Source organism: Martes martes (genome assembly GCF_963455335.1).
Source record: "Martes martes genome assembly, chromosome: 5".
Classification (NCBI taxonomy): Eukaryota; Metazoa; Chordata; class Mammalia; order Carnivora; family Mustelidae; genus Martes; species Martes martes.
This window is the reverse complement of record NC_137892.1, coordinates 107,015,799-107,037,084: the sequence shown is the minus strand read 5'-3', so window position 1 is coordinate 107,037,084 and position 21,286 is coordinate 107,015,799. Positions and strand designations below refer to the sequence as shown.

The 21,286-nt window shown below is 44.6% G+C and overlaps 2 protein-coding genes across 2 annotated transcripts in view; one reads left to right on the top strand and one right to left on the bottom strand.

The window, feature by feature from the left end:
• Positions 1-21,286, top strand: part of DOCK2 (dedicator of cytokinesis 2) — a 403,190-nt gene that overhangs the window by 195,081 nt on the left and 186,823 nt on the right. The gene's annotated exons all lie outside the window — the stretch shown is intronic.
• On the bottom strand, positions 1,530-19,945 carry INSYN2B (inhibitory synaptic factor family member 2B; the record flags this gene model as incomplete). Its single annotated transcript, XM_080804305.1, has 3 exons — positions 18,244-19,945; positions 17,117-17,191; positions 1,530-1,716 (listed from the first exon to the last, which is right to left on the bottom strand). The coding sequence occupies exons 1-3, from the start codon at positions 19,587-19,589 to the stop codon at positions 1,530-1,532; spliced, it is 1,608 nt and encodes a 535-aa protein (XP_080660431.1). The 5' UTR covers positions 19,590-19,945.

Genomic DNA, 21,286 nt, shown 5'->3' with positions numbered 1-21,286 from the left:
CTTAAATAGTGCAAGCTGAGAACTCTTTGCCAAATTTCCCTCTCGCTCCCACTGAAATAGCTTTGTGCACTGCAGTACGGTGACAGGGAAAGGTGAAGTTGTCGGAGTGGTTTGCTCAGTTAGTCTCAGTTTGCAGTGTGGTACATACGTCCTACGTGCACTCTGCAGACTCTAACTCAGACACCTGATCTTCAGCAAAGGGGATTATGAAATGCCTTCTTCACTGAATGCTTGCTGAGCTTTAGAATCCCTTTTCTAAGCAGCATCAATGCAACCACAGCCTGGTAGAGAATTTAATGCAAAGGATGCGAGCCTTTCCAACCTACCCCTGATCCCCAAGAGTATGTAGCAATTAATTCTATTACTTTAGTAGTTTGTTCAGCCATGCAAGTTTGACTGGATTGACTGGACCCACATGTATGAGGGTCTTGCCAAAAGAATGAGTCAGACTTCAAAAGAATTCAGACTTTGGGAAGGAAAGGTCTTTAATACTAAAATGGAAAAAATATATATATTCTCATCCCCAGTCCTGCTGCTTCGTCAATCAGGTGACCATCACTTGGTCATCACAAAGGGAGATTATGAAGATTAACGTACTTTGGAATCTATCTACAAGGCTGTTGCTGGGATGAATGAACAAGAACCAGGATTGTGTTTTATCTTAGTCTTATGTTACTGGTAAGATGAATGGACAGACAAGCTGCTGGATCTCGTGGTCTTAAATATTGCAGGGACATTAACTGTGGAATCTTAAAGTCCAAGCCCAAACCAGGTCCACACCATTTGCTGACAGGTCTCAGGCCCAAGGCTGAGAACATGATGGTTTAAGGCAGGATCCGCAGCAGTTACAACTGCAGGATAGCCATACCACCAAGCTCCTTAAACCCTGCTGTAACCTCACTCTGCCACAGCCTATAAAGCTTACATAGCATGAGATGACACATCCTTGATTTGCGATCTAAGGGCTAATTAAAAATGAAAATGACCCAACCCACCAAGTGACCTTGCATTTTTATGCCCTACCTACTTCTGTTGTGCTTCTATATGCCAAAATTTTAGAAGACTGCGGTTTATGATCTCTTTTTTTTTTTTCTAGGGTATCTGCTTATAATGCTCCTCTATATCTTCCTGTCATGCACAACATTTTTTTTTTTTTCCTTTTGGGATGATGAACCCAGGATGGGAAGGAAGTGTTTAGCATCATGGAGGTGTTGGAAAATGTCATAGGGTTTTGCTCATGGTGGGAACCTAGACTCTCAAAGGATGTGGCCTGGTCATGTGTGACAGCAAGCTAGGCGAGTGGTCACTCTAGGGTCCATGAAGTCCTCAGCAAGCAGCGTCACTCATTCAGGTGACATTAGTGGTCAGGTGTCCAGCAGCAGTTAAACCAGCCCAAATCTTTCCCATTTCACAAGTTAAATGGCTAACCACCTGGGGCCTGTGCTAAAAAGTAGAGAAGGCCTGAGGGCAGTGGTTTCCCCACCTTGGGGAGGTATCTGGGGAGGGCAAAGGGAGTGGACCCAACAAGCTCAGATCCACCAGAAGCATTTCTTCTTCACTTTCTTGGTCTTCCTCCTTAAGTCCTGTTTCTCAGGGGCTGGGGGTTCTGCTGGGGACTTTGGTGGAGGAGATGCCTCCTCCACTGGTTCCGCTTCCTCCAGACTCTGCAGAACTTCATGGAACCTGCCTTCCTGCTGCCGAAAATCATATTCTACACTGAAAAACAGAGAGAAGGAAGGAAAGTAAATTCAAATCAGCACATACTGATTTAGCATTACTGAGTATCTGACTGACATGGAAGAGCATAGGCTTTGAGATCAAGTCCCACATGCTTAGGTTCCTACTGACCTTGGGAAGATTGTGCCAGTCCTCTCAACCTCCAGTTCCTCATGGATTGAACTGGCACCTGAAATGCCTTCCTTTTTTGGATATTCTTAAGTCTAAAAGAGACGTGTAAGATAGCAGCCTGATAGTAGGTGCTCAGTAAAAATTGCTCCAATCTCTCTTGCACATTTATTTAAAGCTATCGTTAATTATTTTTATACATTTTACATAAAAACTGCCTCATTATAGAAGATTTAGGTAATATAGACGAATATACAATAAAACTGACGACTCAGTTTCCTCATCAATAAAACAGATACAACAGCAGCAACAATCTCAAAGGCTTTCTTTGGAATTAGTATGTATATTAACTAAGTGAGAGAATACAAAGGAAATACTTACAGCAGTACCTGGCTCTATGGAAGTAAACCTTCCATATTTAGTAGCTCCTATTAGTGTTGTTATTATTATCATTATTGCCATTATTACAACTAATACATTATGCCTTGCTTCTCAATTTAATAATGTGCCTTGGAGAGCTTTCCATATATACCTACCTCAATGTAGACATATTTAAATATTTTCCTTTAACACATATTTCTTAATCCCCACTTTTTCTTTGCTATTTTATTTGTGTGTTTTGGAGTCATTAATATACAGACTCCATTGTATTATCTGTACACAGATCTGTGAGGTAAACATGATGCATTTGGGGACTGGCCGTTCCCAGGAGTTGAGAAAGTCAGAGGTCAGGAAGTACAGAAGCTCTGGTTTGTTCACCAGTGGGGGGTCACACTGGGTACTCACACTTCCCATGCCCTTGAGGGCTTGAGAATCAGGCTTGCAGGTGTGTCAGAGTTTGTCAGCTTGATTCATAACTCTGGCTCGGTTTTCCCAGAAACTGGAGAGCAGGGCCAGAAAGAATGAATCTTGTGATGCCCCTGAAGGCTGTGCACGGGCTCTCTCGGCCCTTAATTGTCCACTTTCCACCCTAGGAGATTTACTTACGGAGGACTTTCCACTGCCGAGATGATCATAAGAAGACTCTTAAGCTCTTAGCTGTGTTTTCACCTGGTTTCATTCTAGAGGCCTCAGATGGCCCAAGATGAGTAACCACGGTAGGAGTGTGGAAAGTGGAGGAAAGGCAGAGTCACAGAAACAGTGTATTCTCTTTCTTGGCAAGGAGAGAAATGAAATGTTTCATATAGTAGACAGAAGGCCCCCACGTCGGTCTGTGACGTGGCCGTGACAGTCCAAAGTCTTTCTACCCACCCAGGGATAAAAAGGAGCTACCGTTAAAGGGACACTTGTCCTTATCTACTATCTCCATGTCGCATCACAAGAGACCCAGTGTCAGAGAAGGTGCTGCTGGAAAGGCAAATCATGATTGTCACACATGACTACTGAAGCCCCCAAATGGGCCTTCCAAGCTGGAAGAAGCTGAAAATTCAGAAGAGCCAGATGGCACGTTTTGTAGTCAGACTGATGGGGTGTCAGTGCTTAGGGAGTATTAGGAAGATGTTTCTGATTATCATGTTTCTGTATTTTTCATAAGTTTCACCCAGATTTTCTTCTCCTTGGTGTTATCCTCTCTTTTTCCATCCCTCCCTGGTCTCTTCTATAGAGATATACTCCTGGCTGGCTGACCTATATAATGGCTGTGTTTTTCAAAGCAAAGCTCCACAACTGATTAGCTGTGAGATCTTGAGGAAGTCATTTCTCTCTCTTTTTTTTTTTTTTTTTTTTTAAGCCACAGGGTCCTCATCTGCAAAATGAGCATGGTACCTGCTCATAGGATTTCAGTGAAGTTTAAAGGTTATGCGTGTATAACACCCAGCTCAGAGCAAGGCACCAAGTATTCAGCCAGTCATTCAACAAATATTTATTGAGTATCACCCATGTGCCAGACCCTATGCTAGGTACTAGGGAAGGAATGGTAGACAGACAGACATTATTTCTGGCTTCCTGGTACTGGTAGTCCAGTGGCTCTATGTCTTCAGTAACGCCAGTCAACATCAAAAGCAATTAGGGGCATTTTAGCCAAAGCTGAGGATTTGCCAGGTCATTGAACAGAGACATCCACAAACTCAAACACTGAGGCTTTCACTTCCAGGATGCACTATCCAGCACTGCACTCCTCTTTGTCTCTGGGCATGGGGTGAATTTTTGTCTGCATTACCTGCACCTCACTCTCCCCAGTAGAAACTTAAAGAGATGGATTCAGAGGCTGGGGAAGAATTGGTCTCCAACAATCTCTGCATTGCTTCAAGGAAAACTTTTAAAGCAGTAAGTTGCAAATTCTGATTCTTAACCCCACTAGCACTAGTTCACAGATAGGGCACATACATATTCACAGTTCTGCTACCTCCTAAAATATTCCTAGCCTTCCCTCCTCCATCCTAGAACACCATATAGAGCCCAAAAAAGTGGGTACCTCCTGCTCATTCTCAGAATTTCCTCTGCTTTCTGATAAGGGATAGTTCATCCATCTATCCAATCATCCAGACAGCCAACCAACCATCCATTTATCCAACCAATTATCCATCCATCCATCCGTCCGTCCATCTGTCCATCCATCCATCCATCCATCCATCCTACCCACCATCTAGCCATCCAGCCAGCTGGCCAGCTGGCTAGCCAGCCATTTCCTGCTCTGGGCCTGACACTGTGCTCAGCTGCAGGGATAACAGTAAGATAGACAGATATGGATACTGCTCTCATAGATCTTAGATCCCAGCACATGAGATAGATGATTAAACTAACAATTATTTTATAGATTGCTTTGCATTTATCTCAACTACCCCTACCTACCACCTGTTCATACACACACCTCTACCAAATTATATGAGCATACACATAAACTGACCTCCTTCTTTTCCTTATATGTAAATTTTCTCTGACTTCACAATTTAAACAAACAAATGACAACAACAAACCCCTTGAGTTTGTTAAGATTCACAATAGTGTCCCAATACCAATTAGAAAAAATAATGCTCTGGGGAATTCCAGAATATGTATAGAACTGGCATGCCTGGAGGGAGAAGAGCCAGGAGACAGAATGTTAACTCTGTCTCATCATCACAAGTTAAAGTTCAGCCCAATATAGAGAACAGAACAGGGACTCTTAAGTGGAACACTCCTGGGTTTGAACTGAGAATACCGCTTACTGGCTGGGTGACCTTGGGCAAGTTGCTACTCTTTCTGAGACTCAGTTGAAAGCGGGGATTATAAAGCCACCTCACTGGGTAGTTGTGCAGATGGGACACAATAACAGGTGAAATGTCCTCACGTAGGATATGGTGTCTGCCCACTCCACTCTTCACTAAGTCTCTTGTCTTCCTATCTTAGGACTGAATGCCTTACCTCTTCACTCATACCTTTAGCTCTTCAGTAATTGTACACCTTGTCAGGAACTCTTCACTCTTCCCCTCCATATATGTTCAGGGAAGAATACACTCTTTATGTTTCTATGGAAACACCACAGGTTTCCATTATAAATCATTAGAGCTCAGGGAGCTCCCCACGCCCCCCTCCTATAACTGTCCCCACTGGTCTTAACAATTTAAAAGGGATTGAAAGTGACTTTCTTTTCAAGGCCAGACAAATAGCAGAGTATAGGGAAGCATGTACACTTTGGAAAGAAATTGATTAATGTTTCTAAGGCCAAAGCAATTTATTAACATAAAGGAAAATTGTCACTTTTCTTCTTATTCCTCCATTTGACAAACTACTGTTTAGTTTGGTGGGGGAGCACAAGAAGTGTATTTTGTTTTGGTAGCAGCTGCCTTATAAATAGGCAGGGGGTAGTGCCCTCTCTCATCTGTTTTCATTTTGAGGCTGGGTAGAGAAGAAGAGATACCACTCAACTTCCTACTTAGCCAACCTACACCAGTTCAGCACCCTCTTGAAAAGCAATAAGCTGCCTACTTGGTAAGAATTCAAATAAACTCTTAACAAAGGGTTCTTTATAGATTCTGGGGAATGACTGTTTGCCTTGGGCTTGGTATCAAGGTACAACACCAGTAACTCTCCCAACCTCATCTCCCCTTGTTTTCTTCCTCTTAATCTTCCTACCCTGACACCCTTACCATTTTCTGCCACTCGTATTCCATAGGGAGGACAGAAGTGTTGAGTGCTTGGCTTGTGCAGAGCTCTGGTTCACAGCTTGGGGGCAAATGGTGGTCAAGAATTTATTATAGTGTGTGATTCAAGCCTGGGACCATTGAGATAGTCCAGAGCACTCAAGGTTTGTGAGGTTAGTCCTCTGAAAATGGATGGAGCACCTAACCCCTGGTTCAGGGGTGCCCAGTTCACTGGGGAGCCTTAGAGTCCTTTCTGCCCACAATGCCTGTGCATGGCACCACACTGCACTTAGAAAGTGAGCTGTGTGGAAAGGAGGAATGGAAGAGAGCTCTCAGGTTTTCTTCTTGAGGGCACCTCACTAATCTAGCTGATAGATCAATGCTTCAGCCATCATGCTAGTTGAAAAATAGAAGGATGTTTTTCTAGGTAATTGGAAGGAGAGAGAAGCCTAAGTTGTGGCTTGTCTGGAAGAAGAAATAGTAAGAAGAAAAAGTAGGTAAATACATGAGAATATAACCAAACAACAGAGCCAGGTTGTGGATGCAGTATCTTGGCTGGGAAAACTGAAGTGTGGTGAGCCAAAAGGTGATAAAAGTTTATGTAGAAACAAACAGTAGAAACCTCTTACATTTTTATAGCACTTTTATATCAAAAACCTTTCAGATCTGTGTTTTTCTTTTACCCTTATAATAGCCCAGGAAGACAGGAAGATTGTTATCCCCATTTAACTGACAAAGGATTTAGCAAAGGAAAGTCCCACCATGAGTTATGATCAGAATTTAAGCCTGCTTTCCTGACTCCCAGTCCTTTGTTTTTCCTAAAGAGAGATCAATTGTTTTATTCCAGGGCTTGGCTATTATGGGGGGGGTCTTATTCTAAGAAGAAGGGAAGAATGAGAATACCTGCAGTGTGTTAGGTGAGGACATATGGTATTTAAGTGAATAATAACAGGAGTGAGGAGAAGTAGGAAGGTGGGGAGGAGGAGGAAGTGGAGAGAGCGGAGGGGTGGCAAGAAGACAGGGAGAACTGCCACTCCTCTCATTTATGAAGAGTCATCTGTATTGTGAACACTAGACTACAAGTTCAGTAATTCTCAGGTGTCTCGTGTAATTTTCATAGCCCCTTGAGATAGATGCTAACTTCATTTTACACATGAGGAAACTGAGGCGAGGGGAGGTAAATATTCTGCCAAGAGCACACACTAGTAAGTGACAGGGCCAGGATCTGCACCGATACTGTCCAGCTCCAGAGCTTGTATACTGAGGTATTCTGTGCTGAAAGAGCATAGTAGTCTCTATTTGTGTGAGATCCTAGGTGCCAAATGTGTATGGGGTAGGTGTGGTGAGGCAGTGCTGATCAAGGCCTGGTGCACCTTAAAGACCTCACAACCCCCTGTGGAACTGGACCAAACCTGCGGCTGTGGCACATGATGACACTTTCTGACCCAGCTAACCAACCCACTTCAAAACAGTGTTTCTAGCTTGCAGGGCAGTTCTGCCCATAAAGCCATATTCCCAGAGGAGGTGGGCACCGCCCCTAAGAGGAAGCTTACTCAAGGTCATAGAGGGACTCAGCAGTCTTGGGTCTGCTGTAGGCTGCTGAGGTCTGTGGTGGTCTCTCTGCACTTTCTTCTTAGCAGGTGAGTCTTGCTCTTTTATAAAGAAAAGTGGCGACAAGCCACTGCCCTAAACCATAACTCCAGGCAAGGTGGCTGAGAAATTCATGATCTACAGCATCTCTCTGAAGACAAAACATCTCCCAAACCCCTCTCCATCCCTTCATCATCTCTGTCGGAGTGCTTCTGTGACCCCTCTTACCACAGAACTCAGGTGCACCACAGATTTATTGACTACCTGCAACTTTCTTTTTTAGAGAATAAGCCGTAAGAATCAACGGAATCAACGAAGGTAGTTTGGTTCCTCTCCACTTGGATAAATCACACCACTTTGGAAAGTGTCTCTGGGGGAGAATTACAATCTGGGAAAGTAGAAGCTTTCGCTCGTTTGTTTTCTTTCCCCCCCAGCCTGGAAGGGATTTTGTTCCTAACGCTTTCTTCTAATGACCAGATTGCTCATTTTTTATAGGGTATAATTTTAAGCCTCACAACTTACAGCCATTTTAAGTTGGCAAGTTGTACCCCTTCTCCTAGGGCCTCTGTCTGCTGATGAGTCCTCAGAGAATTGTAGGTTCCCTTCTCCGTACATTAGTAAGTAGGACCAAGCTGCAGAAATCCTCACTGCTGATCCCTGTCTGTGAAAGAAATCTGTGCCCCGCCTTCTGTGGCTCTGTGTCAAGAAGGTCTTTAGGTTCGGCCTTCAGAAGTGGGAGGTCATCTCAGAGAATTTTAACATGTATATTCATTGATTCTGCAAGGTCAGAGTAAGAGGGCCAGGGGCAAGAAAATCTCCTGAAAGCAGGATCGGTTTGCGCTCTGGCTGTGTTGAATTTTGGACAAGTTGTTCATGTAACCCCTCTTGAGTCTTGGTTTCCTCATCTGCAGAGTGATTACAACAACCATACCCGCATTTTAAGATTGTTAGGACTCCAAAATGAGAGGATACGTGTACAGTGTTTAGCAAAGCCCTTGGCACCATGCCTGGTTCAAAACACGGTAATGATTGTTACATTAACTTTACAGAGAAATAAAGATTGGGTCATTCTGTGGTCAACCGTGTCCTCTGTGCCAACAGCCATCCATTTGTTATTCCTGTGAAATTCTGAACTTGATTGATTTTATATTTATAGTATGTTTCAGCCTCTTTAGCTATTAATGCATTAAAATAGGTTTCATTTTATTTCAGATAAATTGCTGATGCTATAAATCCTACTTTCTCCTTGCATTCTAAAGAGAAGAAGAAAGGGACAAAGCTACTGAGAGAAATGGGGGCTAGAAGCAAATGTCTTGGGGATCAACCTGTCGGGGCTCTGAGAAATTTCCACATGTGCTCCGAACTCTATGTCTGCTTCCTAAAAAGAGAGAGCTGAGCCATGTTTGGTGGCACTTGTTGGGGGGATGCTGGGTGGTGTTGCCTAATGTCCTTGTTCCAGCATCTGGAATAAATGCTGTTCAGTCTGTACTGAAATTTGGTGAGGGCTGCAAACGCCCCTGTGATTACAAGAAAGAACAGACATGCTGTGTAATTTATAATTATTTTTCACCGCGGACTTCATTGCTGGCCAGAGGGAGGACTGTGGCTGGAAGGCAAAGCTCGCACAGTTCACCCAGCTCCACGCTGGCAGAGCATCAGAAGCAGACAAAAGGAAAATACTAAATAATTTAGGTGGAAAGTGGGTTACTAAACTCACAGGCCTGGGCGCATATTGCATTTCTAGTAAGATAATGCCTTTTTCTCTAGTTAGGTAATAGTTGTAAGTGGAAGGCAAAGCCAAGCCCCAGTGGTCGGAAAGCTTCACCACAGAAGGAAATTCAAGAGAGACACTCAGCGCCACTGACCGTGTGGCCCTAGGTGGCTCATCTAAGTCTCCAGAGCCTCTTTCCCCAGAAAGGGGCTGGCTTGGCTTTCCTCCTGCAGGGCACGCAGCTGTAAGGCTCTGGCCTGTGTTCTGGAGAGGCTCCTTCTGATGAGTTCTGAATATCTAAACTGTGAGGGAGTGACATTGGGAACAATGGGAAAGCTGGTTGCCAGGTACAAAGGGAGGCTCTTGCAGCACATCTTTTGAATATCCTTAACTTCTCCGTCTGGTCAGAAGGAGTTGTAATGGTGGAGGAATCGGGAATGGTGAAAAGGCAGCCCGTGGTCTGTGGAGCTTGAGGAAATGAGAGGATGGTGGTGGAGGCTCCTGGCATTCGGGGTCATGCATATTACCAGTTCGGGAGCATGAGGTGACTCCACCTCTCTACACCTAAGTCGGGGAGCTGGTGCGGGCCAGCACCTTGCATACTCACCCTATCTGGTATTTGTGATTGCTCCTCCAGGTCTCGCCAGAGGATAGTTCCTAGCATCTGGGCTTAGCTTGGGAGCAACAATGGGCTTTAATTGGTCTTAACCTTAATTGGAGGAGCAGGGTCAGCAGGGATTGCCATTCTGTTCTGATCTCAGATGAGGCCTGAGCAACTGGGAGACGTGGCAGGAAGGAGCCACTGCAAGTGAATGCCCTACGTAATGCATAATGCAAGCCTGGGCCCCAAAGTGGACTGACCGAGACTCATTTTCTCTTCTCTTTGGAAATAGGAGGCCTCAAAAATTACGCTTATTATATGAGCAAGCCCCCTGACTTCCACTTCCTTTCCTGTTGTGTCCACTCTCATCTGCACCCCCGAGTTAGGTCTGCATATGACTGACTAACCCTCTAATTAGTAGAAAAGTAAATCGTCTTTCCAATGATGCATTTAAAACAAAAGCTATTTGCTGGGCTATTTTATTAGCAAGAATTTTCTTTTCATGGGCATGTAGGCTGGTTGTCACAAAAGTTTCTCGTAAATCAGCTGCATCTTCTTTCAAGACCCTGATTTTTGGGGCATCTGGGTGGGCTCAGTTGGTTAAGTGGCTCAGGTCATGATCCCAGGGCCCTGGGACTGAGCCCCACAATGGGCTCCTTGCTTGACGAGGAGCCTGCTTCTCTCTCTCTCTGCTTATACTCTCTCCTCAAGTGTGCATGCTCGCTCACTCACTCTCTCTCTCTCAAATAAATAAAATCTTTTAAAAAGAAAATCCTGATTTTACCTAACTGAATGTCTCTTAAGCTTTATTGGGATCAGATCTTCTCAAAGCGCTTGCTGTAACTACAGACTCCTCCCATCCTTCACCCCACCTCCTGCTCCAGCAGGTTAGGGGGTCAAGGCCAGCAACCAGTATTTGGATACCCAGGAGACTCCCATGCTGGTGGTCCATGATTACCCTTTGAGAACATTACTTAAAGCCTGCATCTAAAACACAAGCCCTCATGATGCCCTTGGCTGAGGGGAACTTGGCCATGTAACATATCGCTGACACCCCTCAAACCGGTCTGTCCTCTAAAGGCAGCATGCTATGGAGTCTAACTAGCAGGCCCTAAAACTGAGTCTCAGTCTTGTCATGGCCACTTACTAGCTTCAGAGTAACTGTGCTCTGCCTTACTCTCTCAGTCCCAATTGTCTAATCTGAGTATTGTGTAAGTACTTGAGCCTCGGTTGCCTCATCTGCAAAATGGGAGTATTTTTTATCTCTCTCACATGGTGGTGAGGATTAAATGCCTGAACAAAAGGTGTTTATAATGACCAGTAATAATAGACACTGTCTTATTCTTTCCCCTAATTTTCTTCCCAACAGATCTCTGCTGTCAGCTAGCTGCCATAATTGTAAAAATCATCAAAAAAAAGGCAAATAAACTGAACTCCCATTAGTTGTGATTTGTTTATGAATCATGAGAGTTTAATTTGGTTGTATTATTATTGCTGCTGAAAAAATCATCACGAATTTAGTGGTTTAAAACAACACAAATGGTACTCTTAGAACTCTGGAGATCAGAAGTCCTCCAGAACTGTAAATCATGGTGTCAGCAGAACTGTGTTCTTCTGGAGGCTCTGTGAGAGAGTCTGTCCTTTGATTTTTCCACTAGAGGCTGTCCACATTTTTTGCTTGTGATTTCCTCTCTTGAACCTCTGCTTCCGTTGTCATATCTCCTTCTCTGACCCTGCATCTCCTGGCTCCCTCTTCCCTTTGTAGGGATCCTTATGATTAAATTGAGCCCACCTGGACAATCTAGGATATTCATCCCATCCCAAGATCCTTAACCACATCTGCAAAGTCCCTTTTTCCAGGTAAGGTAACATATTCACATGTCCAGGAATTAGAATAGGGACAACTTACAGGGCCATTATTTCTACTCCGGGTTTCGATATTTTACCAAGAGAGACTACAGATCTAATATCTTAAACCCTTCTCCCAAAGAGATCACTGGGGCAGTTCGGATACCACAGAAGGCAGTTCGGATACCATGGAGGGAGTTCGTGGTTTGCCACAGACCAATCTTTGTCTTTCCAACCACAGCCGGTACAGAAGTACTGGGCAGTAATGTTGGATGGCCATGATGAGCGAGGATCTCAACGTCCTGTGAAATTGCAGCAGGCTCTCTGAGTCATCTAAGGAGGGTGTGATGACGTTCCATCTTGTGGAGGATATGTAGCGTTCCAGGTATTTGAAAATTGACAATCTCTGTACTACATTCGGTTGTTGTTTGATTCAGTTCAAAAACATCTGCTGAGAACCTGCTGCCTTTCTTCCCCAATAAGAACATTTCACTAATTAAGACCCTCCTCTTCCCCACCCAAGGGTAGTGGCACACACAAATGGTAACAATGGTTGTACTTTTGGGCAATCTAAATCACTGTCTCCAACCCTTGCCCCAGGCAATGTAGCCATTTCCTTTTTTGACAAGTATCTACGGAGCACCAACTATGTACCAGACACTGGCCACCACTTCTTTGAGATATTAGCCATTGGCTGAAGGAAAGAAACTCATCAACATTACATTATAATGCAATAAGATGAACAGTATGGCAGAAGAACATGCATGCCATGGGGTTCCCCCACAGGAAGTAATGTAAAGTTATCTAGAGGAATGGGCTTTTAAGCTGCAAGAGGAAATTTCCAGACAAGGCAGAGCAGAAAAGACATTCCAGGAAATGAGGTAGCTAATGCAAAGGAACCAAGGCATGACAGAACTCGCAGTATTTGAAACTAGCCAGAGTTCCTGTGGCTGAGGAGAAATGGGAGACCCAGCAGGTGAGAAGGTTAGTATCACATTCAAAGGACCCTGAAAAATTAGCTAAATGCAGCCACAGAAACTAGGATAAAGTTGTTTAGCAGGAGAGTGACATGTTAAGATTTTACTTTTCAGGTCATTTAGCAATCTGTGTGGACGATTCCTTGGGATGGGGCAAAAGGGACCTATGGCAAAAAGATAAGGCCGTGTTCTAGGGACAAACAATGAGGGCCTTGACTGACCAGAGGCAGAAGTGATGAAGCTTAGGGGATGGATTTAGCAAGTAGGATTAGTAGCCACTTTGATGTGTGCTATGAAGGAGAAGAGTGAGGCAGTGGGAACTAAGGTTTAGGGTGTCATGGTTAATGGTGTTGAGAACATCAGAAATAATAAGAAAATACAGCGTGTGTTTTGATAAATGGTAAATTTGAGGTGGCTTTGAGATATCCATATGGAAATATTTATAGGTAAACAGAGAGAACAATCTCATGAAAAAGGGAGGGGAGGGTGGTATCACAGAAATAAATTTAAAATCCATGAGTGCAGTGGGAACCATGAAAAGAGGCTAAGGCTGAGAAGAGCTGGCAGGAGAGAGCTATTCAGATAGATCCTACCCACCCCCCCCACCCCCCACCCCAACACACAACAGCTCTTTTGCTGCTCTCTCCTCTCTAGAATCTTTCAAACCTTCCATGGCCAACCTCTCCCTTCACCTATTTCAGACAGTAAGTTTGCACCTTCCTCTTTGCATTTCCTAAGCAACACACTTAGATGGGATTATGAGAAAGACTTCTAATCTTTTCCCTACAACATCTGAGGCATTTTACAACTTAGATTTTTTTCTGGGATTTATGTCCAGAAAATAAATGCATGATTTGTGTAGCCAAAGACCTCCAAAGAGACTCTGTGATTATTTATTTTTTTTTAGAGTGAAGACAAAGTGCTGGAAAAGCAAAGAGGTGAGGGATGGAGGAGGGATGAGGCAGGGAGGGACCCCAAGGCCTTGAGAAGAGGAAAGAGAGCTTATTCCTTAGGATAGCTTTCTCCAAGCTTCATGGTTCATTCACCACCTTCCAGGTCTTTGTGAAGCTCCCCACACCATCTGCTTGTTTACTTACTTTTTTTTCTCTCTCTAAATCAATTCACTTTTAAACCTGAACACTTATCCAAAGCAAGTAATACCACTTTTGAAAGTGAAGATCTGCATCACCTACAATGAATATATAGAGGGACTAGTTTTCAAAGTTAAAAACTTCAGTAAAAAATTTAAAACAGTTACCCTCTGGTTAGATACTACTGCTTCTCTATGGCTATGAACCTGACAGCAGCTCTCTCTTGGCAAAGAAGTGTAATAAGCAAGCATTAGAGAGGCTTTGAAGATACTCTAGTACCAAACTCAGATTTCCCTTGTTAGATAATCAGAGGAATTGAAATAAATTTGGAAAAAAGGACAACCTTCTCATCATGTAATTCAATGTTACTTAATGTTGGTACCACAGGTGGCATTCACCCAATCCTTTGAGTAACTTGTCCTAGGATTAACACTAAAGAAAGGTGAGGAGAATGACTGGGGACTAAAACAGCCTGGAACCAGCTTAAGGTGTAGAGTCGATTCCCACACTCTTCCCTTGGTACCTTCTGTAGTCACAATTCCAAGGAGACTATCCTCCCTGCTGTAAGGAAGTCCCTGAGATCCCCTAAGAGCTATGCATGGAATCTGTAAGCATTTGTATTAGTGCTATTCTCCTTGGTGAGGTAGACTCTGCCAAAATGATCCATAGTAAGAAGAAAGCCAAGGAGGCATGGGGTCAGGGCACCCAGAGGGCTGTTCTTGGAGCAGGGAAAATGAGTTGGATAGAACCAATGACCTCACATGTCTTGATGGAAGCAAGTAGCATAGCCATAGCCTTTGGCTAATGAGACCATTTGGAAAACCTTATGTGTTGCGAACTTAACAGCAACATCTCCACAGAAGAAGACCCAGCAGGCAACTATCAGGTGCCCATGTGCTTTATGTACAGTGATGGGGACTGGACCCATCCATCATCAGGGAGAGAGACTGAAGCTTAACAAGGCCTGAGGATGAGGATTTCACATCGCTTATTCATCAGTTTGTAAGATCTGACTTTCCAGGACACAACACAAGGTTTGAAGTCATTTGAAATGTTAAAAAAAAAAAAAAATGACAACTCTCATCTTCCCACTGTTACTCTGATGGGGATGTGGTTCTGATCGCTTTGCTTTCATCAAATTAATTGTCTGTTCCTTTGCAATGGCTTAGATACAAGGTTGTAGATACTGTCTGGGAGAGCAGTCTGGCTTTGAATGGTAATAAGGGATGGAGGCATACAGTGGCTGTTCTTGGAAAACTAGGAAATGATGTGTGTGTGTGTGAAGGTTTGCTAACCTGTGAAGGGGTGTAACTTAATTTGGAATGTTTGCTTGGGATGTTTGAAGTACATACTAGAAAAATGCAAACATTCTCAGACTTGTTGGAAGGTCATAGTTTAGCCAAATATTGCCACTTTGAATTCAGCATTAAACATCAGAATGTCAGGACCAAAAGGGACCATAGGGACCATCTAATTAAAAGCCCTCATTTTTCACATGAGGAAACTCAGAGGCCAGAAATGATTTGCTCAAGACCAGGCCATGACACTCACAGTAGATTGGGAAATAACTACTTCTCCTTTTCACTTACAAAGCTAAATAAAAAGTCATCCTAAGATGGTAGAAAATATAGCATCCCATGCTGAAAAAAATAAATTATCCAAAATTTAAATGGGAGTTCATTAAAAATCATTCTTCTTGTTTATGATGAATAGTTTTTGTCCTCCCTAAATGTCTAGACATTCAATACTTTTTGTCCTCATAGTGATTAGGAAATTTACTTAACATAGGAGATACAAAAAATAGAGTAAAAAGGTAAACAATTGATAAGACTGCTTATTTAAACATTCCCATACCAGAAACCTTTTCCAGGGCTCCCTTTTTTTTTTTTTTTAAGATTTTATTTGTTAATTTGACAGACAGAGATCACAGGTAGGCAGAGAGGCAGCCAGAGAGAGAGGAAGGGAAGCAGGCTCCCTGCTGAGCAGAGAGCCCGATGCAGGGCTTGATCCCAGGGTCCCGGGACCATGACCTGAGCCGAAGGCAGAGGCTTTAACCCACTGAGCCACCCAGGTGCCCCCAGGGCTCCCTTTTTTGAGGGGATATTTTACACTTAGATAAAGGGCGTTTCCTGTGAGTGGTCCTGAAACTTGTGTTATTTGATGGAAAGACATGGTCCTGTGACTCCCAAGCATAAGGAATTGACATTTCACTGAGAAAATGCTCAAGGTCCTAGGCCCTAAGTATAGAGGCCTCCTGACTTCTGTTTCCAACACCCCTTTACCTCCCAATCCCTTGTTAGGATGAAATCCCAGGATTCCACCAGAGAGAGAGATTTTAAAAAGAAGACACAGACAATACAACCGGGCTTCAATTTGCTTAGGCTCTCACTGCCTTTCTTCTCCAAGATAGAAAAGTAAGAGAAAGCTCAACTGTATATTTTAGACAGACAAAATTAGATGCCATCACCTGAAATGTCTGCTTTTGACCACTTTTCTACCACGCTACCGAAAATGGACTGCCTGCTAAGGGAGCATCGATCTTTCTAGTAATAACAGTAATAAGCCCTTGGATTTATACAGAGGCTTGCAGTTATAAAAGGCATTCACAAAAATGAGCTTATTTGCTCTTCATGGCCACTCGTAATAAGGATAATTGTCCCCACTCCACAGATGAGGCAACTGAGCCCGAGGCAGTTGAACGGGCATCAATCTTGGGGATTTTAACTTCATGTTTAGCACACTTACCACTACGTGATTTTTCTCATCTATCACTTATACAAATCTACTTTACTGTAGCAACCATACACCCCCCCCCCACCACTAGAAGGAAATGATGTACTTAGTAATGAACCCAAAGTGCTTAGCACAGTTCTTGACACACAGGACAAGCTTGGCATGTGAGAGCCACCATTGAGGGAAAGGCAGTGTGGCGGATTGAGGTCCCAAGGCCTGGGATCAGAAAGATCTGGATTTGAGTCCTGAGTCTGACCTCTCTGGCTCACTGAAAATGTTTAAAGCAAAACTAGGTCACATGGCTTAGCATCCCTGAGGACACTGACACCTGCCTCACAAGGCGTAACTGTGAAATGAGATGCAGACACCACGCAGAGCTTAGCACCGTGCCAACACTCAGTGTGCAGTAAGGGTAGGGCATTCAATGGGATTTGCTCACAGACCTTCTTGTATAGAAAGAAAGCAATGTCTGCCTTGGAACTAGATGTTAACATTTCATAGTTAAACACCTTGCTTTAATTTTTAGGCTTCAGGTATTCAAAGGCCTCCTGTCTTTGCCTTTCGCTTGGCTTTCTGTGTCTAAGAGAGTTTACGAGGGTGCTCTGTGGCCCCCATAGCTTCTGTGCTCCACAGCAGAGGCCTTGGTTGTGGCCAGGTACCTGTATATGATGCACGCCGTGTTCTGGCAGGTACTGCAATTATTGAGATCTTGACCAGTTCGATAAAAGTTGCGCCTGCAAGAGAGAGCATTTGCTGGATGAGTCCATGGACAAAAGCCCCATGGGATGCACACATTCTAGCTACTGGTTTCCTACAGCATAGCATTACCCCTCTTATCAGTAGCAATGCTCTGGAGTTGCATAACAAATAAAGAAACAAGAAACCCATGATAATAGGACCTCACTTTTCTAGAGGGCATTATAAATGTTTAAGCACTTTTATATCTGAGGTTTTCTTCACACTGACAGTAAGTCGGTGAGATGAGTCAGTTTCTTTTACCCCCACCAATAGTGAGGGAAACTGAGGGACCTTGCAAATAGAAGGGAGGTTATTAAAACCCCGGACCGTTTTGTTCAGTGCATTTCTCCCTAATGCCGCAGTGCTTCTTTCTTATAAGGCAATGTTGGGTCTGATTCATATCAGCAAATACCACTTAATAACTTCTTCCTTCTCCTGCCCTTTTGTTAATTCACTTTACTCATTCCTTCTTCCCAGGCTTTGGGGGGCACTTTTTCAAAGGACAAGCATTCCACACCTAAGCAAACCACGGCCTTCCCCTCCCCAGAGCGGTGCTGAGTCACCCAGACAAGTATTTTGTAACTTTTTCTCTGTGCAGAATTGTGATCTCATTTAGTGGATCAGGGATGGACTGGCCAAATCCATCGACGTGGTCAGTGGAGGGGGAAGGCCAACGGTAACCTCAAGTTCTTTGTAACAAGCACTGGGATAACTAAAGTCCTGTGCAAATACAGCATCTTACTGGAAGAATGGAATGGGGGAAGTAGCCGTGTGCTCTCTTCTGCCGTCATTTACTATCTAGCCGCCCCCCTCTTTATAAAAATACTTTTTGATCCTGTTGTTTCGCTACCCTCCTTTCTCCAGTCTCTTGATATCCGGACACCAAAACAAATAGCAATGAAAATCCACCAAAGCCTAGAAAGGAACGAAACCACAGAACCTCAAAGACTTTGGAGGCATTATATTAACAGAAACCAGTGCTCTCTCTGCCCCTGTCCTGGCAAACAACGTAACCCAGTCGTTTTCAATAGTAACACCTTCACCTTACCCTTCTGTGAGAGCTCGAGCTTTCTCCAAGTCCTGAATTACATTCAAAAGGACTTTAATCTTCTCCTGGTTCGAGTGCAGCGATTCCTCCACGGACTGCAGCCGGCCCTGAAGGTCACAGAGCTCCCCCTGTGCCAGGTGAATTGGATTAATCCCACCCGTCTTTCTGTCCCTCTGAAGTTTGGTCTCCCTTCTTGGAGGAGGAGATGGGAGGTGATTGCTCCCCGAACAATTCTGAAACTCCATGGTGTCTGACTGGGTGGGGTTCTTTGTCGTCTGCTCCTGACACGTGGGGGCAGAAATTGACACGCCGTTAGTTTTGAGTGACGGCAGATCCTGGTGATTGTTACTTGAGGAAGAGCAGTCTGAAGCCCCTCCCGAATGGGCGGGCTGGCTGCGAGAGCCTGGTGAGGGGGAGCTGTGAGTCCGTGGAGGTGACGGAATACACATTTCCTTCGACCGAGATGACAGTGGGCCAAGGTCTTTGTCCTCAGCATTGTCTTTGGGCAAAAGCAATTCAGGTTTAAGTTTCCCTGTGCCTGGCATATGGTTGGCATCGCTGGTGGCATTTAAGCAGGGAGGGGATCTTTCTGAATCTGAGAGTAGCACTGTTCTCCCATCACCGGGACACACGTCCACCAAAGGATGTACAGAGTTGCTTAGGTCACCTGACCTGTCCGGACTGAAAGTGGACTTTCTAGCTGCCCAGGTAGGACTGTGGTAAATGTCATCTGGGACCTGAATGGCAGCAGTTGCTTTCTCTGAGACCTTCCAAGTCCCTGCCTCCAAGCATACGCTAATAGGCCCATTGCTTTGCACCTTGGACATTCTGGGAGGAAATGGGTGGGACACTTTGACTCTTCGAGGCCCATCCTCAAGATGCTGAGCCAGTCTTAAGTAGGCAAGGTCCGAGGATACAATGTCCTGTTCGGAGAGGTTGCCGTTGACCTGGATGGCACTTTGGGAGGCTGTTGGCATTTCTACCAGGGACTTGCTGGCTGTGAGTCTCTTCCTTTTGAAAACTGGGAAATGCTTCCTGAGACTGGGGGAGGTTTGGATCGCAATGTTCTGAAAGCCCCCTGCCTTCTGGGGCCTGGGGAAGGAGAGTGAGTAGGTGGGGAGGTGATGGTGCCTGGAGGCCTGAGTCTTGCCCATCACAGCTGGGTCCTCAGAAGCTTGCACATCCACCTCAGCTAGGCCAGGTGGAGTCTTACTGGTCCCATCTTCCTTGAACCGTACCTGCTGAGATTTGCTCCTGCGATGGTGAGGTTGTTTCACAAACTCTACCGACTCTAGGCTGTTACGCTTTAGAAGCACAGGCCGCACTTTCATATTTTGCTGGGCCATTGAGCCTCAGTTAGAAGGACTGGGACCATACACTTCTCCGGGGCACATTTCCTTAGGTCTTTGGAGCAGCATCTAATGATACCATCTCAGACTCAGAGATCCGCCAGCCAGGATGAAGTGGTCCTCTCCTCCGTGTACGGGAAGCTCCGTGGGCCATTCCCAGCCAGTAGATTCTCCTTGGGAGCTATCTGTAATGCTTCCCCTGCAGTTAAAATACTATTTCATCATGGTGATAATTGCCACTTAGATAAACAATGAGTTAAGCTAATCATTAAACATCTCATCTACCAAGAGAGCTGGTGGGCTGTTTATCCAGAGAGGCTGGCGGGCAGTTCTGATCCTGGAAGAAGCTTGCTGTCTTGAACAAAAAGAAAACAAAAGTACCATTCAGGGGATAGCGCCAGACTCCCAGTGTGTGAATTCCAAAAGAAACCTGCTACGTCCAGAGCATACAGCTTCCTTTCCCAAAGCATCAATTTCCACTGTAAAACTGTAGAAAACTTAAGCACATCTACTTTCTGTAACATGTAAACTGGTGGGGAAATCAATAACTTGGGGGCTGGATTCTTTGACGATACATGATGCCCCTAAGGGAACATTCCCATTTGTGTCAATCACAAGTTCCTCCTTTGGGGCCATTGCTTTCTTTCATGCTGTTTCCCTGTTCGTCACAAAACCCAGTGGGCTGTGACCAGGGTAGGACTGAGGCATCTGAAGGCATTCAGAGGGCAGAATCCTTGTTGGAGTGTCTCGGCTGAAGCTCACATGTAGGCAATGGGAACCCCGTCCACAGCTCTGGAAATCTGAGCGAGAATTGAGCTCACTTGGCCTCACGGCAGGAGTCTGAGGCCTGGCAGTCCTGCCAGGAAGTGGGAAGCATCTGGAAGGGAAGAGAGAAGTGTTGCAACTGAGAAGGCAGTTCAGACCTGGGTTTCTCTCCAAATACCAGCACCTTGACCAAGTCCATTAGGGTGGCTGTTCTGGGAGTAAGTCAGCGGAAATGCCCCTCTTTCTGTTCCCCTAGTGAGCCAGCCACATTGTGGCCGCAAGACCTTGAAACAAAATGCCTATCTGTTTGGACTGTTTCCTCCTCCCACTCCCAGGCATCACCCGACAAACTTTTATTCATCTTTGAAGTCCCAGCTTATATGCCACTTCCTCAGGGAATCTTTCCAAGGACTCCTCCCTCATACACACCTTCAGCGCTAGACCACAGCAGGACCCCATCCTGTACCTTCTCTGCATATCCTTCATAACACAAACTGCGCCGTCCTGAAGGAATCATCTGTGTCTGCATTTATTTAGTGTGTAGCTTCCCCACTAACCTGTAGGCTCAGTAGGACAGGGGCCGGAGGCTTTTTTTTTTTTTTTTTTTTTTTTTTTTTAACTGCTTGGGTATTTCCAGCCTGCTTCTAGGCTCACTTGGGGTGTATAATGAGCATCTGTTGAGAAAGTGGATGGCTGAATAAAAGGCAGATCCCTTGGAAGCCAAGGAGGGCTGGGTGTGGTGCGGGGGTCCTATGGTGTCCTGGCAGCACAACAGGGCAGTGAGTTACCTCTGCTTTGGCTGCAGCATTTACCTAAGAACAAGATTTTCCCCTAATGATTTCATTTTTCAATTGCTTTCCAGGAGATGAAGGTGCATAAAATTATCCACAGAAGATGTACCTTGTAGCGAAAACAGTTACCATTTATTG